Genomic DNA, 22303 nt, shown 5'->3' on the forward strand with positions numbered 1-22303 from the left:
CGGACGCGCCGCCATCTTGGGCGGCCGCTGGAGTCCCCGCCCGTACCCCCCGCTCGCTGTTGTCCCCCTTGGGTGCTGAGGGACCACTCGACCCCCGCCGCCGCTGCTCCTTCACCCGGTGGCGTTTCGGGGCTGACCCGGCGACAGGAAGCACCCGCGGCTCCTCCCTGTGCCCTCCCGCTCCTCCTCCTCGCCCATGTCCATTCCAAGATGGCCGGTAAGTGGGGCCGGCGGGCGGGCGGCACAGCCGGGGCTGCCGCCGTCCCTCCGAAACCAACCCCCTGGTATCTCTCTTCTGTTTTTTGTTTGTAGGGATCCCTTTGTATTTTGTGGATTTGCAGGATGACTTAGATGATTGTGAGTAACTGTTTTTTATTTTTCCGCTCCCTGTTCAGGCCCGCGCTCCCACCCCGGGGTCCTCCTGTCGCCCTCTTTCCCTCTCCGCATTTTCACCCCGGTGAGGGCGAGGGGAGGATTTTGTGGCAGTTCTGGCAGGTGAAGGGTCCCGAGGCGCTGGGACCATCCCCGCTGGTTCCAGTGGCCGCTGGGCTTGGTGTAATCAGCAGCTCCGGCAGCGCCCGAGCCTGGGAAAGGCGCACGGGGGGACGAGGGGATCAGCCCCGCTCCTGTTGTCAGTGGACATTAGGATACTTAGCCCAGGGATTGCTCAGCTGAGCAATGACACTTTCCAAAGCTGCAGAGGCTGTGAGGACGCGTTTTCCGCTGCTCCTGCATCCCGGGGATCTGCTGCGAGCGCGCCTCGGGATGAAGGGAAGATCTCCGTTTGTGCTCCGGTTGGATGGCACAAACCGGTGGGTTTGGGTTCAGTACCGTGCCCCGGTCCCAGAGCAGGGAACGGCTCCATCACACACCCGTGTAGTCCAGGGCTGTGTTCCAGACGAGCTGGACACCTGTCAGACGTGACCCAGCCTGCTAAGCGCTGTGACTTCAGGTGATAAAGCTTTGACTAACAGTGATACGAACTTCTGGTGCCTTAGAAAGCAGCTCGCTCTCACCCCACCCTCTCTCTGTGGGTGGCTTCCTCAACACTTTGGATTGATTTTTCTATTAAAAAAGAAAGATGTTGTGTTTGTTTCTTGTGTGAAACTTTGTTTCTCACAAGACTTTTATTGTTTGATACCGCTTGGAAAAGTGAAACAGGTGGATCCATCCCGCCCACCTTCCCAGCTAAGCATGAGAAAGGTGGTTTCAAGTACACCAGGGGAAATGTTTGAATACAACTGGGATCTAAAGTCTTTCGTTTGGAAGATGTGCAGGGACGTTGCCTCTGTGGGAGGAGCTGGTTCTGTGGTATTCTGTTGGATGTTGCTCTCAGTCTTTGAGATTTCTGCTTTTCCCTAGTAGGTAGCAATATGTAAAGTGTGAGAAGCAGAAATAAATGCAAACTTCAAAGTCGTTTTCTTATGAGTTTTGACCTTGGACCATCCCTGGGAGTGTTTGTTGTCCTTTACTCCTTGGCTGTTCTGTTTAGACTGTAACAGATTTGTCTGCTAAGTTGATTAAGAAGCTTGATGCTTGTAAGGCAAAACTCGAGTGAATAAAAATGTCCAGATAAAGACAGTTTTGCCTTAAGTGGTAATTCATAAAAGAAGCTATCCATTCCAGGATGAGCATGTAAATAAATGTTCCTTTTAGAGCTTTATGAAAATTGAATTATGTGATTTAAAAATATTCTTTATGTAAATTAATTTGACATTACCTTTAGAATTATGGAATCAAAAGCTCTCTATTGTAGCAGAGTTCAGGTGTCCCATGACTAAGATACTGTTGTGCAGAGACTAGGCTAGCAGAGAGTTCAGGATGTGTTTTAGGAAAGCCTCAGTGAAATAAATCACTGGAACTGGATCCTTACTTGCTTAAGTAAGCTGGTGAAATAATGTCATGCACACTGAAGATCAATGGTGTTGAAACAGGAAATCTAAGGACTTACTCTGAATGTGGGAAAAAGCTGTAGTAAAATCTAGCTAAATTCAAGTGCAGCTTAAAACTTGTTTTTCATAAGGTAATGGGTCATCTGGAAGAAAGTATTAGCTTATTTATGCCCTTTGTGTAATTAATAAGAAAGTATATAAATAATTTGGTTTTCCTTCTACAAACACCAGGAGGGAAAATTACCTTATTGAGCTGATTAAACTCTTGTGCTGGGTGCTGGTATTTACTGGTTTGTGCTGTGAAATCTGAATAGTGACACTGGGTGATGACATTGAATTGCTCCACTAGGTCCTGTGACCCTGAGTTTCTCACACCTCTGAGCAGCTTTTAAGCACAGTGAACTCAAGTTCAGCTGTGAAAACTGTCACATTTATTTCTGTTTATAGGTGAACAGATTTCAAGCTCACTTGTTTGATCTAGTTAGAGGGGAAAAATACTGAATAATAGATGTACCTGTGAAGGAACATTAGATAAGAAATACTAGTTCAGTATTTGGGGTTTGCTTTATAGTACTTGGTGTATTCTGAAACTTGTGAGAATCCATGGTGTCCTATTTTATGGAAGAAGAAAACTAAAATTCTTGAGAGGAGACAAAATGGATTCTGCCATGATTATTCCTTACTTATGTGTAGTGAGAGTGTATGGAAAAAATTTCAGGTATTTAACTCTCAATCCTGAGCATAAGTAGTGGTGCTCTGTTTTCTCTCTGCTCTTGGAAGCACTGGTGTGTGCTTAAGTACTTTAAATGAATAATGGAGCTGCTCTGTGCAGTAAAATTAAACATGTACATCATGTTTACAAAATTAGTCCCAGGTGTGGTATTGTAGTGAAAGTTAGAACTGGGATTTATTTCATTGTTGTTTGAATTTGTAGGAATTCTGAACTGAACTAATAGCTTTAATTGTTAAAATGTTTCTAATTAGGGACAGGTGGGAACTAGGCAAAGCTAATGACAAGGGTATTGATTCTAATCAGTCTTTCTTTGTGTAACAAGTGACTAACCTCAAAAATCAGCTACTAAGTGTCTGGTCTGTGTGGAATTTCAAATACACACACTATAATTGCATAGATTAAGGATGGCCAGAGTTTGTTGCAATCTCAGAAGGGATATCTGCAATGCTACAGACACTGTGTAACTCCCCCTGAGCTGTCAGGGACACAGCAAGTTTCTTCTGAAGCAGCAAATCTGGATGTTCCCTCTTCAGATGCCTTGACTGGGGGGAAGTCCTGGGGCAGATTTATCCCAGACAGACCTGGGCTCTGTAAATTGTTTACACTTGTGCAGAAAAATGTTTTGAACTAGACAGACTCTTGTGTAAGGAGCAGGCATGAGAAATAATAATGACCAGTGGAGGGGAAATAAGGGCGTCAGTGCAATATGTCATCATTTAAAAAAGCTGGGAATAATTAGCATCTGTTTCCTATTGTGTGGCTGTGGGTTCACTTGTAGTATCTGTGTGCACATTTGAAATGTCAATGTTTAATCTAATCCTACAGTTCTGTTTGTTTGAAGTCTGTTGAAATTGTTGAGCACATTGTCTGCAAAAAGTATTTTAACTCACCTGGGTTCCTTGGAGACCTTAAACCAATCTGCTTTTTTCCCCCTGGAGACCCAGATACAGCATTTTTCTCCAAGTATGTTCAGATGACTTCCTCTTATACTGAGCTGTATTTCTGAGAATGTTTTGACTTTTGCTGAATAATTGGAAAGCAGAGTTTTACATAGGAAATGTTGGGAAAAAACTGAGGCTTGGAACAGAGAGTTTTTTTAACATAAAAAGTGATTTATAATAGATATTAATGGAGTTTAGACCAAAGAAGTGGCTTCTTGTCTTCAGTGGTTGTCACTGTCAGCACATGTGCTGGTTTGTGAGATACTTCATGCATGTGAGAAGCTGTGCTGGCAGAATTTGCATTTACTTAAGTGTGATCCCAGTTGCTCTATTTGTGTGAAAGAAATGTGCCTGGCTCTAGGAGTGCTTGGGACAGCTGTAAACCCAGAGCAGCAATATTAACTACTCCAGTGCAACTCTTTCTGTGGAGTTCCTGTATCCAGTGCTTAAATAAGAGCATTTATGTGAAAGATTTGTATTGCAGGTACATGATTTCACTTGGTTGTAGGGATGAAGGATTCAAATAAGTTTGCAACAAAGTTCTCCCATTCCCTTTCCTTTTCACAGTCATACCTCCTGCCTGTGGTCTGTGGTGGTGACTCTTAGACTTGGTAAGGCACATTGTAACAGTTGATGTAGTAATATTTGGATAAAAATCTGAAGCTGCAAATACAAAAAAGATTCAGAGAAGACTGGGTTCACACAGAAAAAAGTCCATAGTTGATAAATGCAGCAGGGAGCTCCCAGCACATTCATAAGTACTGTGAAGTTGAAGTTTTTTTCCCAAAGTCTCTTTGATTTAAATATGTGGGACCCAGTAACTACAGTGAGAAAAATGTACCTCAGGAACTTTGAAGCAGACATAAGAATTTGCTGGTTTAAAGCAATACAGTTTGAAATTTGCTGTGATTATTGAAATTACAGTTTCTTCTAATGGGACTTTTCTTTTGAATGTGTGGGTCGTTTGTGAAGTGCAATTGTGTCAGCTGAGCCCTCTTAAATCAATGCATGTGGATCCTCCACTGAAAGGGCAAAGTAAAGTGTGTTTAAAGCCAAGGATTTTGACAGTTAAATTTTAAAGCTTGAATTTACACATCTGTATTGCAAGTGTTGTACTCAACTTCATTAGATACAATTTAAAATAATTTTGTAAGCTGTTTGCAGTGATGTGCAATTACTTTTCTTTTAAAGAAATAGTTACTGGTTTCTTGTATTTTACATTGTAACATCTCTGACTCTTGAATTTTTTTTTTTTTTTTTTTGGGTTACTTTTCATGTCTTTCAAGTTGGCTTTGAAGATTATGGACCAGACTGTGATAGCATGAGGATAACAGCATTCCTGGATATTCCTGGACAGGATAACTTAACTCCACTGGCTCGTCTAGAGAAATATGCCTTCAGTGATAATGTATTCAACAGGTAAGGGCACAGCAGGCACACTTGGCGGTGCCTGAGTCTGAGTGCACTGTGCATGTTTAGATGTTGCTGTATTTTTCATTGCTCTCCCAAATACATGCCTGGTGTTATTTCTATTTGAATAACTTGTAAAACACTTCCATGAAAAGAGATTTTTCAATCTTGGTTATCAAATCTCTCGATTCCATCTTGATTTTGTTGGTATGTGGAATGTTCAGAGAACAGCTTGATCTGTTTTATGGTGCCATTTACATTTGATGACTTCCCTTTGCATCCCATCTAAGTGTCACTGGCTGGATATTGAGGCAATTGTTGTGTTCACTCCACAGGCAAATTATTGCCCGGGGTCTTCTGGATGTCTTTCGAGATTTCAGTAACAATGAAGAAGACTTTCTGACTGTAATGGAAATAGTGGTCAGGCTCTCTGAAGATGCAGGTTTGAAAGTTTGCTTTTGTTTGTTTTTTAGTTTGTGTAAGTTATTTTAGGTAAATTGCAACATAGGAAATGCTGACTTCCGATTTTGAGAAAGCAATGAATGAATGAAGGAAGTTGAATCATCTAGCAGGAAGATCTGTCAATGAAAACAGATTCATTTTTATCTCTTGTTTTTGAAATATTTTGTATGGTAAATGTTAAATGAAAGGCCTATTCTTAGTATAGGGCCCAAAGCAACATTTTTCAATAAATTTGTTGCATTTGATTTGTTATATCTGGTGTAAGTGACACAGAGCAGTTGTGTGTTTTAATAGTTCTTGTGCATACATTCATGGTGACTGGATTTTCCAGCTTGTGATCTCTTTTTATTGGATTGATTTGGGAACTGATCCCAAGTCTCTGAACTGTGATGATGTATGTAAGGCTATTCTGTTTTATTCAGCTTTCCTTTAAGAACAGGCAATCTCAGTGATTCTATTTCTATGTTTGGGTTATTTTAATTTTCCTCTGTTGTGAAAACATAAAGAAAAATGCCACCTTTTTTTTAAGCTACCTGATCTTCATGTCATATTTACCAATGTAATCTGACTTGTATTTCCAGAGCCAACTGTTCGCACAGAGCTGATGGAACAGATTCCTCCTATTGCCATCTTTCTACAAGAAAGTCGACCAAAATTCCCAGCAGCATTTTTTGAATACCTTATGCCCATAGTAGTGAGGTACCTCACAGATGTTAACAATCAGGTAGGAAAAACAGACAACAGGAATTGAATCCTTGGAAAATTCTGTGTGGTTCGGTGAATTTAAGGCATGAGAAAGAGATAAGAAGAAATTCCACACTGGTTGATATCTGGCTTTTATGTAGTGTTTATTGGTTTCAGTACATTATGCTAGGGAGGTTTGATTTTTTTTTTTTTTTTGTATTTTTGGTTTTTGTTTTTAATACTTCCCTTAGCAGATAATGGGAGACTTCACGATTTGCCGGACAGCACACGGACAGAATCTGTTACAGGAGTCATGACTTGAAAACCCTGTCTTCTACTTCATCTTTTGTTTTATTTTCAGAATGTGATGAAATGTCATCTAATGATTATATTAAACTTCAGTATTTGTTACTAATTCCTTATGATAATAAAACTAAGACTTTTTTTTCTGGGTTTGTTTTTATTTTAGCTTATACCTGTGTGATCATTCAAAGGATAGAGGCTTTTGTTGTTCTTGTATCTGTAAATGTTGTTTTTATAGTGACAAACTGGTTTTGTGTGTTTGTTTATAGGTCAGAAAGGCAGGCCAGGAAGCACTGCTGATACTGCTGGAACAAGATCTGGTGGCACAGAGTGACATTGAAAATAAGGTGTGTCCAATTCTGCTGGATCTCTCTGCTCCTGACAGTGATGATGAGTACAAGGTGGAAGCTGTCAATGTAAGTCGATAACTTAATCACCACTATAAATTTATGTTAAGTTCCAGGAATAATGCTGACATTAAAAAAAGGAAGCCATCAAACTTTGTGTTTATTCAGTAAGCTATTTGGATTTTTATTTTAACAAAACAAGTCTTTAATTTTTATTCTGAATTTTTGAAAATATCAGATTTAAAGAGACCATCTTTATCCTTCAGGATGCTAAATAATGTCAAAATATATCTGAATGGCTTTAAAAGACAATTGATCCTTGGCAGCCTTTTTTAAAATTCTTGTTAGGATTGTTACATTCCCCAGAGTGTTCTTTACGTTTGCTTTACCAGGTTTCACAGTAATGTTGTAGAAAAGTGACCTGATCTCTGTTCTGAAGTGTTCTGAAAAAAACATTGCCTGGTGACTTTCAAGAAATCAGTTGACTCCACAGGAAAGGGCTGGTGTGTAATTACATTTCAGCATGGATATCTGACACTTGACCTGTAAAATATTTTACCAGCTAGATTTTCCTCTTCCTTGTTTGGGAGTTGGGAATTGCTTAGGCAATTTTCCAGGATGACATCTGAGCACCAGATGCCTTTTAGGAGTTTGAAAATTTGTAGGAAAGTCCTTGAATGGTCTCTTCCTTAGTTGTTTAGCATTCTATTACAAAGGCAAGCAAGGAATAAAGATTATTTTTTGTGAAGGTAGAAATCTTCAATATTTTTTGAAAAATAAAACCAGAAAGATGAGGACTGTAATCTGATGATGTTTGTATAAGCATTAAAACCCTGGTGCATCAGAGCCCCTTGCTTTCCCCTTTTGCAAATACAAGAATTACAGCAACTTCTCCCAGAAAGTGGGAGCTGAAAGGAAACACCCAATCCAAAGCACATGATTTTCACAGCAGAAAGATGGTTTGTGTTGGTAGAGGAAACTGATGGTTCCTCAGAGAAAGCTGAATTAAGGAGTGTGTTGCTTACTTCCTTTAAATATACACTGTTAATTCCTAAAATTCCTGGGCATCATAAAGTGTAAAGTGGTTCACATAAATAACTTGTTTTTCTCGCACTCCCTTTTTTTGTCTCCTGCTGTATGGCAAACTTCTATTTTATTGTGGTATCTGAGCCTACAGAGCTGGGACTGTGCATGTTTTAAAGTATCTGAGCTGTTAAAGACCAATCACTTTCTTGCATGCTGAAGCTTGGGATATTTCTAATATGCTTCAAGAGTGGTTTTTATAGGATCCTAGTGCAATGGAACTTTTGTCTTCATACAAAATGCCAGTGTTTGCCACATTGCAAACACCTTGAAAACAAATCTATTAGTAAAGAGTCTATTTAAGCAGATAAAGACAAGGAAATAAATGCAGAAATGTTATGTTCTGGCATAGAATGATTTAAAGTAAAGCTGTGCTTGTGCTTTACATAAAACAGGTGTATGGAATTACAAATAATGTGTAGCAGTTTCATCTATTTGATTGTAATCAGTCTTGCTCTCAGAGGTAATTTTTAGGAGGAATGTTTAGCTGTGCTTAAAAGGTTTATAATTTTCTTCTCCTTACTCATATTTCTTTCCTGATTTTCAGATAATCTGTAAAATGGCTTCTATGTTGAGCAGAACAACAGTTGAGCACATGCTGCTTCCTCGTTTCTGTGAACTGTGCAGTGATGGGAAATTGTTTCAAGTCCGAAAGGTTGGTGTGTGTCCAGCCCTAAACCACCTGAAAATGAGTTTGTACTGCTGTTCAAATGCTTTCCTGCATAATTTAGTCATAACTCTAGCTGATGGACTTTCAAAGCATCTGGAAGAGAAGTTTTGATTTATTGACATGGTTCTAGTTTCTGTGGTTCAGTAAAGAAACAGGTAATAGACTTTGGCCAGTAGGTTGGGTCCAGTAGTTAAACTGGTCTTGCACATTTAATAGTTTTGCACAATGTTTTCTTGTAAGCTGCTGTGCTTGTTTATAGGATAGTAGCAACTTTTATAATTTCTAGCATCTTATTTCAAAATTTAAAAGTTATGAACTTCCTTTCTTTAGAAAGAAATCTGTTATTATTGAAAGGAGAAATTCCCAAAGTGTAAGACTTACTTTAATTCATGTTTGAGTACAAAAGGAAACTTGTAGCATAAGAAGTATCAAAATACTTGTCTAGACTTAAGGGTCACACCAAGCTTCAGCTTGGTCTGCAACATAAGCTGCACTTTCTGGAATTTGAGCTGCTTTTACTGCCTTCTAAATAAGCACAGAGAGTGACTAAAATGTGTGTGAACACAGCTCTATCTTAAATGATTTCAGATTTTGCCAACATCTTTTTCCAGCCTGAGGGGATGTCCCTTTTGCCTTAATTAGAGCTTCTGTAATGGCCTGTAAATGGCATGAACTCGAGACCTTGATTAAACTTTGCTTCAGCAAAGCACTTAAGCCACCTTGAGCCAGGATAGTGCTGTCAGTACACCTAAGTCCTGACCCTGGTATCATGTTCTGGCCTGCTTTGGGTTTGACAGCTGCTGCTCAAAGTGATTTAAACTTTCATGTGGGTTTATTGTCCCTTCTGGTGGTTACTGGAGCAGATGAGGCTCCTCATGCAGAAACCTTTATTACTATTGATCCCAGAGGCATGTGGTGTATGGACACTTGCTCCAATGAGTCTTTGTTTGGATGAGTTAATATTACATGATGCAGTTACAGGCCTGAAATTGGAAGAGTCAAAACATGTGCAGTTGTTTGATGGGATAAATAATGCATGGTGGAGTTGATAATCAGACTAATGCCCTTGAAAGAGACACAGCGTTATTAATGACTTTTTATTTCTTAGATTTGTGCAGCTAATTTTGGTGACATTTGTAATGCAGTTGGGCAAGAAGCCACTGAAAGACTGCTGGTATGTAAAAACCAAATCAATTTGCAAGACCTGTATTTCTCAGTTCAGAAAGTTTAATAATGAGTTCCTTTATTGTCTTCTCTATAAATTAATCAGTGTGCATGCATTTTTTAATTGATTTGGCTAAGGCTGTGGTTGCAATTACACAGCAAAACTTGGAATTAAGAGAAATGCAAAGTTCTTGCTTTGCAAAATGTGTTTAACAATGTAATTGACAGCAGATTATATATATATGTGTATGTGTATATACACATATGTTTATGTATACACACACTGTAGAATTACCGCTTTCATTTTTCCCTGAACTAGATCATCAAATCAATTAAGATTTCAGGGAAAATAGGCCATTAATAATTCTTTCTTTCTGCAAATAGTTGTACACACATTCCTAATGGAATAAGTGAGAGACAGATGGGTTTTTTTCCAATTCCTTTAATTAGTGTATGCATTTAACCTGTCCCTGTTTCATCTGTTCTTTACTTATTGTCTCCAGTTTTCAAACAAATACTTTGATATTGCTGCAGTCTTTGTTTAGTCTTTAATTAGTCTTGGATTGGCTTATTTTTGGCAGATTCCCAAGTTCTTTGAGCTGTGTTCTGATAGTGTGTGGGGAATGAGGAAGGCTTGTGCTGAATGCTTTATGGCAGTGTCTTACACCACGTCCCCAGAAGTTCGCAGGAGCAAACTGTCCCCACTGTTCATCAGCCTGATCAGTGACACCTGCAGATGGGTGAGTAACCCCCTCTGGAATGGATGCCTCCTCCCAGGCAGATCCTAAACAAATAATGGGCAAGTTTAGTAGTGCTCTGAAGTGCATTTGCTGAGACTAGAGCTTAATGTGCTAAAACCTAATCTCCAATGAGATAGTTTCTTACGTGTCCTCTCTCTCAACAGTTTGTAAGTGTAAATACTCTTCTGAGAAAAGGTTGCTTGTGTTAAATGAGTTGAAGTAAACAGATGTCCTTCAAATTTATAACTTCCAGAAGATTTCTGTACAATGATTGTAGATATATGCTTAGGTGTATCACCCTTTGCTTAGGTGTTATTTATTTGGTAACTGGTTATATTTGGTATTAAATGAAGCTGTTGTATTAAGAACCAATTGGTTCTTACTGAAAATTGCACCAAAATTAGATTTTTCAACTCTGTGAGAGTTGCATGGAGCCTGACTGTTGCTCTCACACCACCACAGGTTCGTCAGGCTGCTTTTCAGTCTCTTGGCCCATTTATTTCTACCTTTGCAAACCCTTCAAGTGCTGGTCTTTACATTCGAGAAGATGGGACGCTGAGTATCCGACCACCAGCACAAGATGTGAATTCCAATTCCTGTCAGCCAAGCAACAATACCACTGTGATGTCTTCCAGTGCAAATGCTGCATTGTCCAGGTAAATCCTGGGAAAGGTGTGATGTAGTGGAAGGGGTTAAAAAAAGGGGGTTTTGTTGCTTGTCAAAGCTAAAAATTCAGTTTGAGAATGCAGTTCCAGAAAAGGTCTGAAGACTGAGATCACCCATTTTGAGTGTAACCACATTGCTGAAAAACTCACTTTGGTTTCACAGGAGGGCAAAGGGAAAACTGGTGAAGCAAAGCATAGTGGTAACAAATTCTGTCTTTCTTTAGAGAAAAGCTTCTGTTGTTGCTGCTGTCTTTTATGAAGTATTTAACTGAAAACTTCTTGTTACAGAGTACTTAAAATTTACTTTCAATAACTTTGTTTCTAGCCCAGAACAACCAATGGAAATCAAACCGGAATCATCGACTGAGGAGACTTCAGCAGAAGTTCATACAAAGCTCTCTGAGGACCTAAATAAAAATTCATGGGAAGAAAGTTCAGATTGTTGTGCCAGCCCTGGAGAAGATGTGTCTGGCTTGTGTCAGGGTGACAAAACTGCTGCTGGTGCCACTGAAGGCACGAAGGAGAGCAGTTTTCCGGGGCTGAGCTCAGGGCTGCCGTCTGCCGAGGACGTGTTTAACACGTTCCTGTACTGGCGCCCTCCTCTGCCCGACATAAGTCAGGACCTGGAGTTGCTGCAGTTCAAGGCTGAGAAGCACAACAATGCCTGCTCTGTGCCATGTAATAACTGTGTTGCTAGCAATGAAATAAAAAAGGTTCTAGAAAGCTTACAGGAGCACATAGATGATCCAGATGTTCAAGGTGAGACCCTGTGACAGTAAAATTGTGTTTTCTCTAAGCAGGTTTTCTGGCCTTTACAAAACACTTGACTGCATTTTAATTAGCTAGATCTTCATAGGATGATGAACCTACCTTGAGTAGTCAATTATAGTAGAACAGCTTTTTTCGTAAGACCTAAATTATTTCTAGAGCAGCTGAGAAAATGTTCCTGGCTTCTGTTTGCATGAAAAATAAATCGATATAACTACAAAAGGGAAAGCAGCTTCTTAAAGACAGTTTTAACAGGTTTTGAGTATTGTAGCTATTGTGGGTTTAGTGACAGTGCTGCATGTTACAAACTGAATTTATCTAATACTGGCTGAGAATGGCCCTAATTTCAAGTTCTTCCTCCTTACCCATCTGAAACAGGCCCTTTGTCAAAAGCATTGAGAGGGTATTGGCCTGATAGTGGGATCTGTGCTTCATGGACCAAATCCTTATCATCCATAGTCAGCTCAGTTTCTTGTTTTCACCAAGACTCTTGAGTGCTCTGCAGTAAAAATGCCTTTTCTTTCCAAGAGCAAATGTTTGCTAATACAGCATTTGTGTGCAGCTCCTACTGGGCTACCTTTTATCTTTTCAGATGAGTTAATTACAAGTTTAATGCCTTTAAATGCAGAAAGGAGGCTAAATAACCAGCTTTTGCTTTATACAGCTCAGGTCCAAGTGTTGTCTGCTGCTCTCAGAGCTGCTCAGTTTGATTCTGTTGGTGACTGTGACGCCAAAAAAATGGAAGAAAGTGGTGACAATCTTCAGAACAAAATGATTTTGGATGAAAGAGTGGTTTCAGATGCTGCCTGCAACCAGGTGCAGGGGGACACTCTTTCATCTCCTGCCTCCCAGGATGACATCAGTGACCAGTCAAGCACCAATGTGCTGAAAAGCACGGTAAGTACACGTTGTGCTCCATGTCTGAGCTGTGTGGGGTTATGTAGTCCTGGCATAACTGAACCACTTTTGATCCAAAGCCTTTGAACATTACTAGACCAAAGCTATCATATTCTACTTACTCTAATTAACAAAAGAAAAGCCATTAAAGGTTATAATTTCTGTTTGCACACAAATGACCCAGGAGGTAAAGTTTTGCAGTAGTCTTGTGGAAGTTTTTTTTTCTGATTAAATTCTGTTGAATATAATTTAAATTAATTTCAAGAATAAAAACTATTTAAAAGTAACCATCCAAAATGTGTATGAATGTTGGGTTTGAGATGTTAGATTGCTTTCTTTAGAAGTAAATCTTAACTACTGCTGGCCTTCTTGCTGGTACAGTCTGTTTGCCTCAGTGTGCAATTGTTGTCTTTTTGTACTTGCATTAACACACTGAACAAGGCTCTGCCTGTGCAGGGCTGTTCTGAATCTGAGCTCCGTTGTTTTGCACTGTGATGCTTTGAAATAGCCCAAACAGCACCTTCATTTCACTACCTGGTACCTTCTTTTACAGGACTCAGAGGAACAACAAAGAGGAACCAGTGTCTTTTTGAGGAAAGAGCAAGAAAATAATCCACCATTTGAAGATGACAAGTCAAAATTACAGGTGATTAAAATGGCATCTAATGGATTTTGTGGAGTAATTCATCTTACCCTTAATGCAGTGATACCTTCTGCAATGGATCAGTTGCAGAATGTGGAGGAATGCTCCAGAATTCAAGGAGATCCCTGTTTTAGATGGGAAAATTAGGAACATTCTGTTGCCTTTTTGGTGCCTTAGAGGCAACTTGTGCAACCAAGGTGGGCACTGACTGTCCTGCTGTCACTGATTCACTGTTTGGCATCACCATAGAAGGAACTTTTAGCTTGGTGGATGCAGGGTGTTGATAAAGCTGTAATGACTGTTCCTTGCTGACTGCTCTGTCCTAATGAGAGGATAAATAACCATTGGAGTCAGGTACCCTTGGAGAGGGTAACACACACAAGGGGTGTCGTGTCTCTTGTGTTTTGGTGCTGGCTCTTTGGTAGAACTGTAGCAGCTGCTGTATTTTACAGCATAAATAATACAGCAGCTGTATTTTCTTTCTGCTCTTAAATGGAAGTGTGTCTGTCTGTAGGACATCATTCCTCAGCCTTTGCTGGACCAGTACCTGTCCATGACTGACCCTGCTCGGGCCCAGACTGTTGACACTGAGATTGCCAAGCACTGTGCCTACAGCCTGCCCGGGGTGGCCCTGACACTGGGCAGGCAGAACTGGCACTGCCTCAAGGACACCTATGAGACACTGGCTTCAGATGTACAGGTAAGAAAAGAAAGTTTTGTTACAAAAAATCAGAATTTTGAGGAGGAGATTTTTTCTTAAGTCTGTACTGTAGTTATAAGATCACATAATTTCATACAGAGGAATAAGCGTGCACTAAAAATATAAAATTCCAGATATAAAGCAGACTTCATAAATATGATTAACACTTTCTGCTAGCCCTGTTTGTCCTGCTCTCTCAGTCCTCACACAGGGGTAGTTCAAAAGCTTGTTTATTGTAGTCATGGTGCCTCATGGTTCCCTTGCTGGCCCATTTGCAGTGGAAGGTGCGGCGCACTCTGGCTTTCTCCATCCACGAGCTGGCTGTGATCCTGGGGGATCAGTTAACAGCTGCTGATCTGGTGCCAATTTTCAATGGCTTCTTGAAAGACCTGGATGAAGTGCGTATCGGTGTCCTCAAACATCTCTATGACTTTCTGAAGGTAGGAAAATGTAATAAATTTCTCAACATAAAATTTTTTCTGTCTCCATTGTATGAAGAGTTTTTGAATGAGCTGTGCATGTCTCAGTATCTAATCAACATTTAGTTTTTCACCATGCTACCATTTTGTGTTTGTGCCTCTTTTCCTTCTTTTAATGTGCCTCACTTCTCTTTTCTCCATATCCCAACAAAACACCAAGCTGAAAACCCTTTGTAAATATGGTTGTAAATGCTGCTGGCTGTTATAAACTGGGAAAATTGGCCCAGTAGCAATTTGTGTTTGGGGCTGGGAGAGAAGAGAGCAAATCCTGGTGGGCTGCTGTGGAATGCACACAGATCCTCAGCTTTTGGTTACTCACTCTCATATCCAGAGAGGGTGCTTTGGGTGTTGCTAAAGGGATGACTTCTTGTACTTTGGATGCCACTTGTGTGTGTCCAGGCACTCAGCTGACTGTGCACAGTTTTTAGGAAGCACCTTGTCATTAGTCACTTGCTTTCAAGTAGGAAAATGCACACAGGTGTGAATAGTGACACACCAGAGAACTGCAAGTCTGAAGTTTTATCAGTTTTATACCAGTAATGTTTTTCCTTTAGCTACTTCATGCAGACAAAAGGCGAGAGTATCTTTACCAGCTGCAAGAATTTGTGGTGACTGATAACAGCAGGAACTGGAGGTTTCGTTACGAGCTGGCAGAGTATGTAATTTTGTTAACTTCTGATTTTTAACCTGTATTACTAACTTGGAAATAAGTAATTACATTCAGAAGTTAGCACATCTTGATTAGAAGCTAAAAGTTTACAACCTTTCTTTAGGAAGGAAAAAGCCACTGGCTGTTAGGGTTATCTGGGGGGAGTTGAGGATGTTTGGGTTTTTTTGGGTTGTTTTTTTTTTTTTTCCCCACAAGTTGTCTTGTAATGTGTGAGTAAAATTTAAATGCCTGTGATTTACTAAAATGGGGATCTGGTTCACTTGCAGCTGATGAAACATGACGATCTGATAGATACTATTCAGTGAAAATTTATTAGTTCAAGACTCTCTTGCAAAAATTAGTGAAATGCATGTAAAAAGTAATGGTTTTAATGTGTAGGAAAGAAAAAACAGTTCTTAAAAAAGTAGTTGGTTTTTCTTTTGGTCCTTCTATAAGACTGGGTATATAACAGAAGTAGATTAACATCCCATAGTTGTTTTTCTACAAGCCCTGTAGAAATTTGCAGCACCATTGTAGCCATAGTTTGCAGACAAAGTCTGACACTTATATTTATTTTGTTGCTGTGTTTGGCCTGTTGAGGACTTGCTCTCCCTTTGTAGTTTGGCACAACAAACTCACAGTGGTACAGAAGTTACACAGCAGCTCCCTGAGCCCTGCTGGGGAGCTGCCACTGCCTGGGCTCTGTGTGGCTGCTGGTTCTGTGGCTGGAATGAGTTCTGTGTGGTTCTGTGATAGGAATTTTCTGAAATGTAGATTTCTCCACTGAGGTAAATATTCAGTGTTTGCTTTGCAAGAATGTACAGGGTATTGGTTTGAAGCTGAAAAAGGCTTCTCATGCTTCTGTTTGTAGCTTTTGCTTATTCTTTTGGATAATGTTGGTACACTGGTGTAGTTTGGATCACAGTTTCTCTGGGCCTCCTTGATGAGTTAAAGCCTGTACCTGTAACAAGTGAAGAGAAGATCAAACTGCTCAAGGGCTCTGTAGTAACCCTGGTGCTTTGGTGCTCCTTCCCCACCTGTAAGAGCTGGTGAATGGCAGCAGGCTGGTGCTGCACTTGGTACAGTTAATGGTTTCCTTTGTGTTCCAGGCAGCTGATCCTGATCCTGGAGCTCTACAATCCCAATGATGTCTATGACTACTTAAGGCACATTGCACTAACTCTGTGCTCCGATAAAGTTTCAGAAGTTCGGTGGATCTCCTTCAAACTGGTAGGGGATTTAGTTCACTTCCTGGCAGGAGAGCAGGAAAATGGTCCTGGAGAGGGTACCTGAAATCATTGTATTTTCAATCAGTAGGGTGAATAGGGATGTTTTGATAAACACAGGAATCAATATGGAAAAAAGTGAAGTGGAAAGTTTATAAAATATTTTGGGTTGTCAGACTGCCACAGGTACTGAAATTTTTCTCTGTGGTTATATGTGAATGAGAAATCCTTTGAAGTGAATTAAAGGCAGTATATGTGTTTTGGAAAACCTTCCCCCAGTTCTGGGCAAAAAAAAAAGCCCACAACAAACACAGAACAACCAACTACTGATCTTTCCTCCAAGTTAATTTAATTTGTTATGAAGCCTACAAGCAGAGCTGACTACATTGAATACAGTGTCCATTGTAGAATTCAAATGAAATTGTCTTTTTAAGTCTAAGGGCAGAAGCTGAAGTTTCATTTCTTCTTTTTGTTCCCCTCCTTTTCCCATTCCTTTGGCTCTCAGGTTGTAGCAATACTACAGAAGTTCTATGCAAACAGTGCCAATGCCCTGGGATTAAATTTCATCAATGAGCTCGTAGTGCGGTTTCGCCACTGCTCCAAGTGGGTTGGGAGACAAGCCTTTGCCTTCATTTGTCAGGTTGGAATGTTCTCTCTCTGTTTCTCTGTGTTCATTAATTCTGGGGTCTTGCAGCAGTGTGGGCAAAACTGAAATTTGACTCAGTTTTTTGGTTATTTTTGGTTTGGTCAGAGTCAGTGTGGTCTCAGTGCTGGCATCAGGCTGTTCCACTCCAGGCTGGATCCCTGTCTGGGTCTGTGCTTCCAGCTGCCACAGCTGGTCCTTGGACTATCTGGTATCCCAGTGGCAAAGCCAAGAGTTAAATCCCAAACAGAGATGCATGGCCAAGGATTAAACAAATGTTAGGCTAAAGGATCACAAGAGCTCTTCACAACACCAACGGGGGCTGGATGCCAGGAACTATTTCCCTCTTTATTGCCACCACTCACCCCCTCCAAACCAAAAATGCTTATTTGGGTAGCAGTGAAGAGCAAGGGTTGAACATTAAAAGGGAAAGGGTGATGACAGGCAAGAGAGCAGCATTTCTTAAAATATTCTTGAAAGAAATTAATCTGCTCTTCCTGGCCCATCTTTGGCTGAAATTCAAAATGGTGAGATACAGGGTGAGGTGTTCTCATTCAGAGCTTTTTTTAACAGGCCAAATGAAGGACAAGGTGGAAAGCAATGAAAGGAATGGCAAATAGTGTATTTTTAACATTAATCTTGCTTTTTCTGTTGTGTGTTTGTCTCATAGGCTGTAGTAGAAGAGGAGTGCATGCCTGTGGACCAGTTTGTTGAACACTTACTCCCCAGCCTTCTAAGCCTTGCATCAGATCCTGTGCCAAACGTCAGGGTCCTGCTCGCCAAGGCTCTCAGGCAGACATTGCTGGAGAAAGGTGTGGTCCTTCATTTCCTTGGAAAGATCCAGCACCTTGGGCTCTCCTCTGGCAGAGCAGCTCTTGTAGCTCACTCGGTGCAAGGCTGTAACACAGAGTCACGCCCTGTAATCTAGGATTTAAATTCAGATTTGAGAGTACTCGAGTGTCTTTGCAGCCTCGGAGCGCGGGGCGCTGCCTTGGCCGCTGCTGCAGGTGCGGAGCGGCCCCACACGGGGGCAGTGCGGCCCCGCCAACCGCGCCCGAGGCAGCTCTGCCCTTGGGACCCAGCCTTCCTCCTGAGCACCAATCTGGGCCCTTCTTCAAATGTAATTTGTGTGCTGCCCTCTGATTATTCAGAGGAAGAAGCACAGAAATCTCCTATCTTTTTTTCAGAATAAAGTATGGAGAAGGGTTTGTAATGCATTGTACAGTAGCAGTTCTTGTTGCTCATTGATACATTTCTATTTAGGGCTTGGCAAAAAAGTTTATCTTAGAAGTATTTAAGTACCTAATAAGATGAATCAGAAGCAGCATATTTCTCTTTCTCTGTCAGCTTCCTTAGTTTCCTGTAGTTTCTGTAAGGAGACTTTAAGCTGGATAAGCTGCCCCAGATGGTTTTGGCATTCTCTGTATTTCTGCACTACTTATGCTCTAAGGTTTATTCCTTTGGATTTGATTAAAATTCTTTTTTTCTCCCCTTATTTCAGCTTATTTTAAAAGTGTTGGCAATCCTCATCTAGAAGCTGCAGAAGAGACCATTCTAGCCCTGCAGTCCGACAGAGATCAAGATGTGTCTTTCTTTGCCACCATAAAACTGAAACAGGATAACATGGACAATATCACCATTGAAAAACAAAACTAAGGAGTTGTTGTGCAGTGAAGGCTGAACAGCAGGATGGTTTTTCACCTTGTTTCTGTTAGTGTGAGTAATGAGGACAGATAAGGTGGGTTTTGTTACCTATTTGAGCAGGAAAGGGGGTGTTGAGAAATGTTAGAGTCTTCATTTCATGACCTTGTTCCATCTACAGCAGTGTGTTTGATTCCTGTGAATAATTCCTTCCTTTTGGTTTTCCCTTTATAAATGGAGGTGATAACTCTGACCTCACCTGCACTTCAGTATTGTCTGTAAAATCTTACACCACACTGTGTTTAAGCCTAATTGGAATTTACATTTCATTTTTTTTAACAAAATATTTCCATTAGTACAAGTTTGCTATAAGCTTTAAAAGATTGCTAAATCTTAAAACCTGATTATAGCAAACTTTCCTGGAGTTATTTCCTCACTTTTATCATAAATCTTCGTATTGTTCCACCTACTGCATTTATTTGAAAAAAAAAAAGTGTATATATGTGAATAGTTTGGAATTGTAACAAAAAATAATGAAGAACATAATTCTGTATCAGTGGGAATAGTTCAAAAATAATTTCATTTTTTAAAGTAGTTACACTGCTAGAATTAAGCATTGGTTGGTCATTTTGTGTGATATTTTTCAATGCACAGAGAGCTCAAGATTCTTTGTATATTGTGAGGTTTCTATTAATTTGTTCCTTCTAAGCTATACCCTTACAATGTTAACAGATCATAATAGCAACATTTCTGACTGCCCTTGCAGGTGTTCACAGGTCAGGTTTTGTTGCTGCTGCCTGTCCCAGGAGCAGGCAGGCTGGAGAATTCCTAAGTGGAAAATTCCTCCTTCTGCCCCAGCAAAGGTCACTTGAGTTGAGAGATGCAGTTCTGCAACAGGAGCTGGAGCTGTACAAGGGTATTACAGAGATACAGGCTTGAGTCTGTCTGTTCTACATGCACACCTCATTTAACAAACACCTTTTAACCTGCCCAGTGGTTAAACCCCAAACAGCTTTTCCTAAGCAACAAAGGAGCTCTAAATTCTGCAAAACCCCAGTGGGGAAATGTTCTGGGGAAAGGTGGTGCCACAGTTTGCTCTGAACCTCTGTGGGTTGTAGGGCAAGGTCTGGGGCAAACACCAAGTCAGACATGTAAGGTGATGTGGGATGTCTCCTGTCTGTTGGAACAGGGGCTTGGAAGAAAGAGCAGAATTGTGTGAGTCAAATTCAGTAGCCTCAGAAAAATTATAAAGCTTATAATTCTGCTGGACCCTGTCTTCTTTTGGATCCCAAATCTGCAATAATGTGGGTCCTGGAAAAAAAAAAGTTTTTTTTAATTGTGGATTGAAACTTTGTCCTGCTCAAAAACTAATGCTTAAATACTAAAGAAATGGTTTCATGTGATAACAGTTACTTTCTTTCTGAGAGCAGAGTCCTTTTCCCTCAGCAGACCTGTGTAAATATTCACCCTTATTTCTTGTTCCATAGTAAGTAGCTCACATGGGGGAAGGTTTTCACAGAATACCAGTTTTGGTTTTGTGTGAATGTGGCAATACAGTGAGTAGGTTCCTCAGCCAGGTTCTGTATTTTGGGAGGGCTCACTTTTGTATGAGTTAACCAGTCATGTATTATAATATGTACAGTATTTGTAGCAAATTGTTTTCTTGTAGGGTCACAAAATGCTCTTTGGAAGTTGCAGGCAGAAATATACCACTGCTATTGCAGCAAAGTGTAAACTCTGCAATATTCTACATTTAATTTTTTACATTTTTTTTATAATTTAAAACAAATGCTTCTTCAGTACAGACTTTTTATGATTGCAATTTCCTAACAAAAAGACCCCTCAAGTTAATTTTTTCTAGTTCTAATATCTTTTTCTAATGCTGGCATTATACTGATATTTTCTAACAGTTCAGATTTTCTAAGGCCTTTCTGACAAGGTTTCACTTCTGTTTTTTATTATCAGTTCATTAAATTTCTCGGCACTGAACAGATTTTTTTAAGTGTGTGTATATGTAAGTATGTTTGAAATATACTGTATATAAATTAAATACCTTGAACGTTAACCCAACCCAGGTTGCTGTTTGTCAGATCACCTTCAATAATTACCTTGACTTGCAATAATCCACTGGAAAACACAAGCTTCCATAGGGTTTAGCATGTTTGGTTAGTGTTCAGTAGGAGTTTTTAACTAGGATGTGTGTAAAGGGTAAGCCACCAGCTATAAAAGTTCATAAAAGGCTGAACCAAGTCCTTTGTTTGTTAACAATATTCTGGTACCTCTCTGGCTCCCAAATTCAGGTCGGTTTGGAGCGAGGCGATTTCAGTCGAGTGTTTAAAACCTCCTGTTACACCTCCACAGTTGCATGTCCTCATGGGGGCCAGCATAGTTCTGGGGTGGGTTTTTTGTAGACAATGTGCAGGTCTGTTACCCAGATTTACCCTCTGCAAGTTTGTCCTTTTGGTTTAGTTTTAAACTAGAAATGATTTCAGCATGACTAAAAGGCTGCACTTTACGTCTTGTCTAGACAAATGTATGCAATGAGTGTGTTCACGTGCAGTTCTCTGGGTTGTTTAAATTATGCAAAAATATGTATTTAAAAAGCCAGGTGGAGCAAAGTTAGGTAGTCCATCCACTTTCACAGCAGCAGTCTTCTCAGCATTTCTAGCTAAGGAACATGACAATAACAGTAGTTGGTGCAATATTGCTGGGATGCTGTAGGGAATGATCCAGCACTTGTGATCCAAAGCATGTTGGTCATGTTGCTTAGGTTTGAGCCTCACTTGTGGTCCTGGTGGGATGAGCATGTGGCAGCTGTGTCACTACACCGTGGTGTTTAGAGCCCAGTTAAGTGGGGACACTCTGGAAGTGTCATTCATTTGTCAGAATAAAGAATCTATGTAACTTTCTATTTGTATTTATCTCAATAAATCCTGTGACTGTTTTATAAACCAACTGGTGGTAACTGATTTTTGTTGTGGGAGTGCATTTCTTGCTTAATGAAACCTGTCCAGGTGCAAGCACTGTTGGCTGTCAGACCAGGGCTGAGTGTGGAATTCTTTGTGCTGTGTAGTAAAAGAATCTTTAAAACGTGCCATCAATTGCTGGAACCTTCCCCTGCCTGTGGGGATCTGGAATTGCAGGGAGCCTCCTTCCAGGCTCAGGCAGCACCAGAGCAGAGTTTTGTGTTCTTGGCAGCTTCACACCACGGCTGGTCTTGTGTCACCTGTGAACTCCAGTCTGTTGCACATCTCCCTGTGGAAGCTGAGTGTTGGAACTTGGGAGCAGAGACCTGTTCTTGTTTTGGCATTGCACAAACAACTTTTCAGCTCAGGGAATTTTTAAGGAGAAAGAAAGAGAAGCTGTTGTTACACCTGTTCCATATTTATCAATAGACACCAGAGGCTCAGAACACTGTGGCAATTGTTACATTCCCTTCTTAAAGTGAACCAAATGAACAGAAATTGTTAAATGCCAGAGGACAATTCAGCTTATAAAGCCCAACAGACATCAGGAAACTGGTGCTGATTGGGCTCTTGCATGTTTTCCTGTTGCTTAGGAAA

At 40.4% G+C, this 22303-nt stretch overlaps 1 protein-coding gene across 3 annotated transcripts; it reads left to right on the plus strand.

Annotated features, from left to right (window-relative positions):
- The first annotated feature begins 35 nt into the window (after positions 1 to 35).
- LOC132335685 (serine/threonine-protein phosphatase 4 regulatory subunit 1-like) lies at positions 36 to 21695 on the plus strand. Of its 3 annotated transcripts, XM_059862502.1 has the most exons (21): positions 59 to 217; positions 313 to 357; positions 4134 to 4177; positions 4853 to 4985; positions 5312 to 5418; positions 6020 to 6162; positions 6695 to 6841; positions 8403 to 8510; positions 9634 to 9699; positions 10271 to 10429; positions 10892 to 11085; positions 11420 to 11853; positions 12527 to 12759; positions 13313 to 13405; positions 13917 to 14102; positions 14381 to 14542; positions 15136 to 15236; positions 16340 to 16460; positions 16962 to 17096; positions 17770 to 17911; positions 18601 to 21695. In XM_059862502.1, exons 4-21 carry the CDS (start codon positions 4888 to 4890, stop codon positions 18753 to 18755), a joined length of 2784 nt encoding a protein of 927 aa, XP_059718485.1. In that variant the 5' UTR covers positions 59 to 217; positions 313 to 357; positions 4134 to 4177; positions 4853 to 4887; the 3' UTR covers positions 18756 to 21695. The 3 variants fall into 3 exon arrangements, with proteins under 3 accessions (XP_059718482.1, XP_059718484.1, XP_059718485.1); XM_059862499.1 differs by lacking the exon at positions 4134 to 4177 and having other exon boundaries at positions 36 to 217; XM_059862501.1 differs by lacking the exons at positions 313 to 357; positions 4134 to 4177 and having other exon boundaries at positions 36 to 217.
- Positions 21696 to 22303: the final 608 nt, after the last annotated feature.

Source organism: Haemorhous mexicanus, chromosome 18 (genome assembly GCF_027477595.1).
Source record: "Haemorhous mexicanus isolate bHaeMex1 chromosome 18, bHaeMex1.pri, whole genome shotgun sequence".
NCBI lineage: Eukaryota > Metazoa > Chordata > Aves > Passeriformes > Fringillidae > Haemorhous > Haemorhous mexicanus.

Bases quoted from the DNA above. Each gene is read 5' to 3' on its own strand.
- LOC132335685 (XM_059862499.1), top strand. The intron at 6,163-6,694 runs GTAGGAAAAACA...GTTTGTTTATAG, and splicing joins TCACAGATGTTAACAATCAG to GTCAGAAAGGCAGGCCAGGA. The intron at 14,543-15,135 runs GTAGGAAAATGT...TTTTTCCTTTAG, and splicing joins ATCTCTATGACTTTCTGAAG to CTACTTCATGCAGACAAAAG.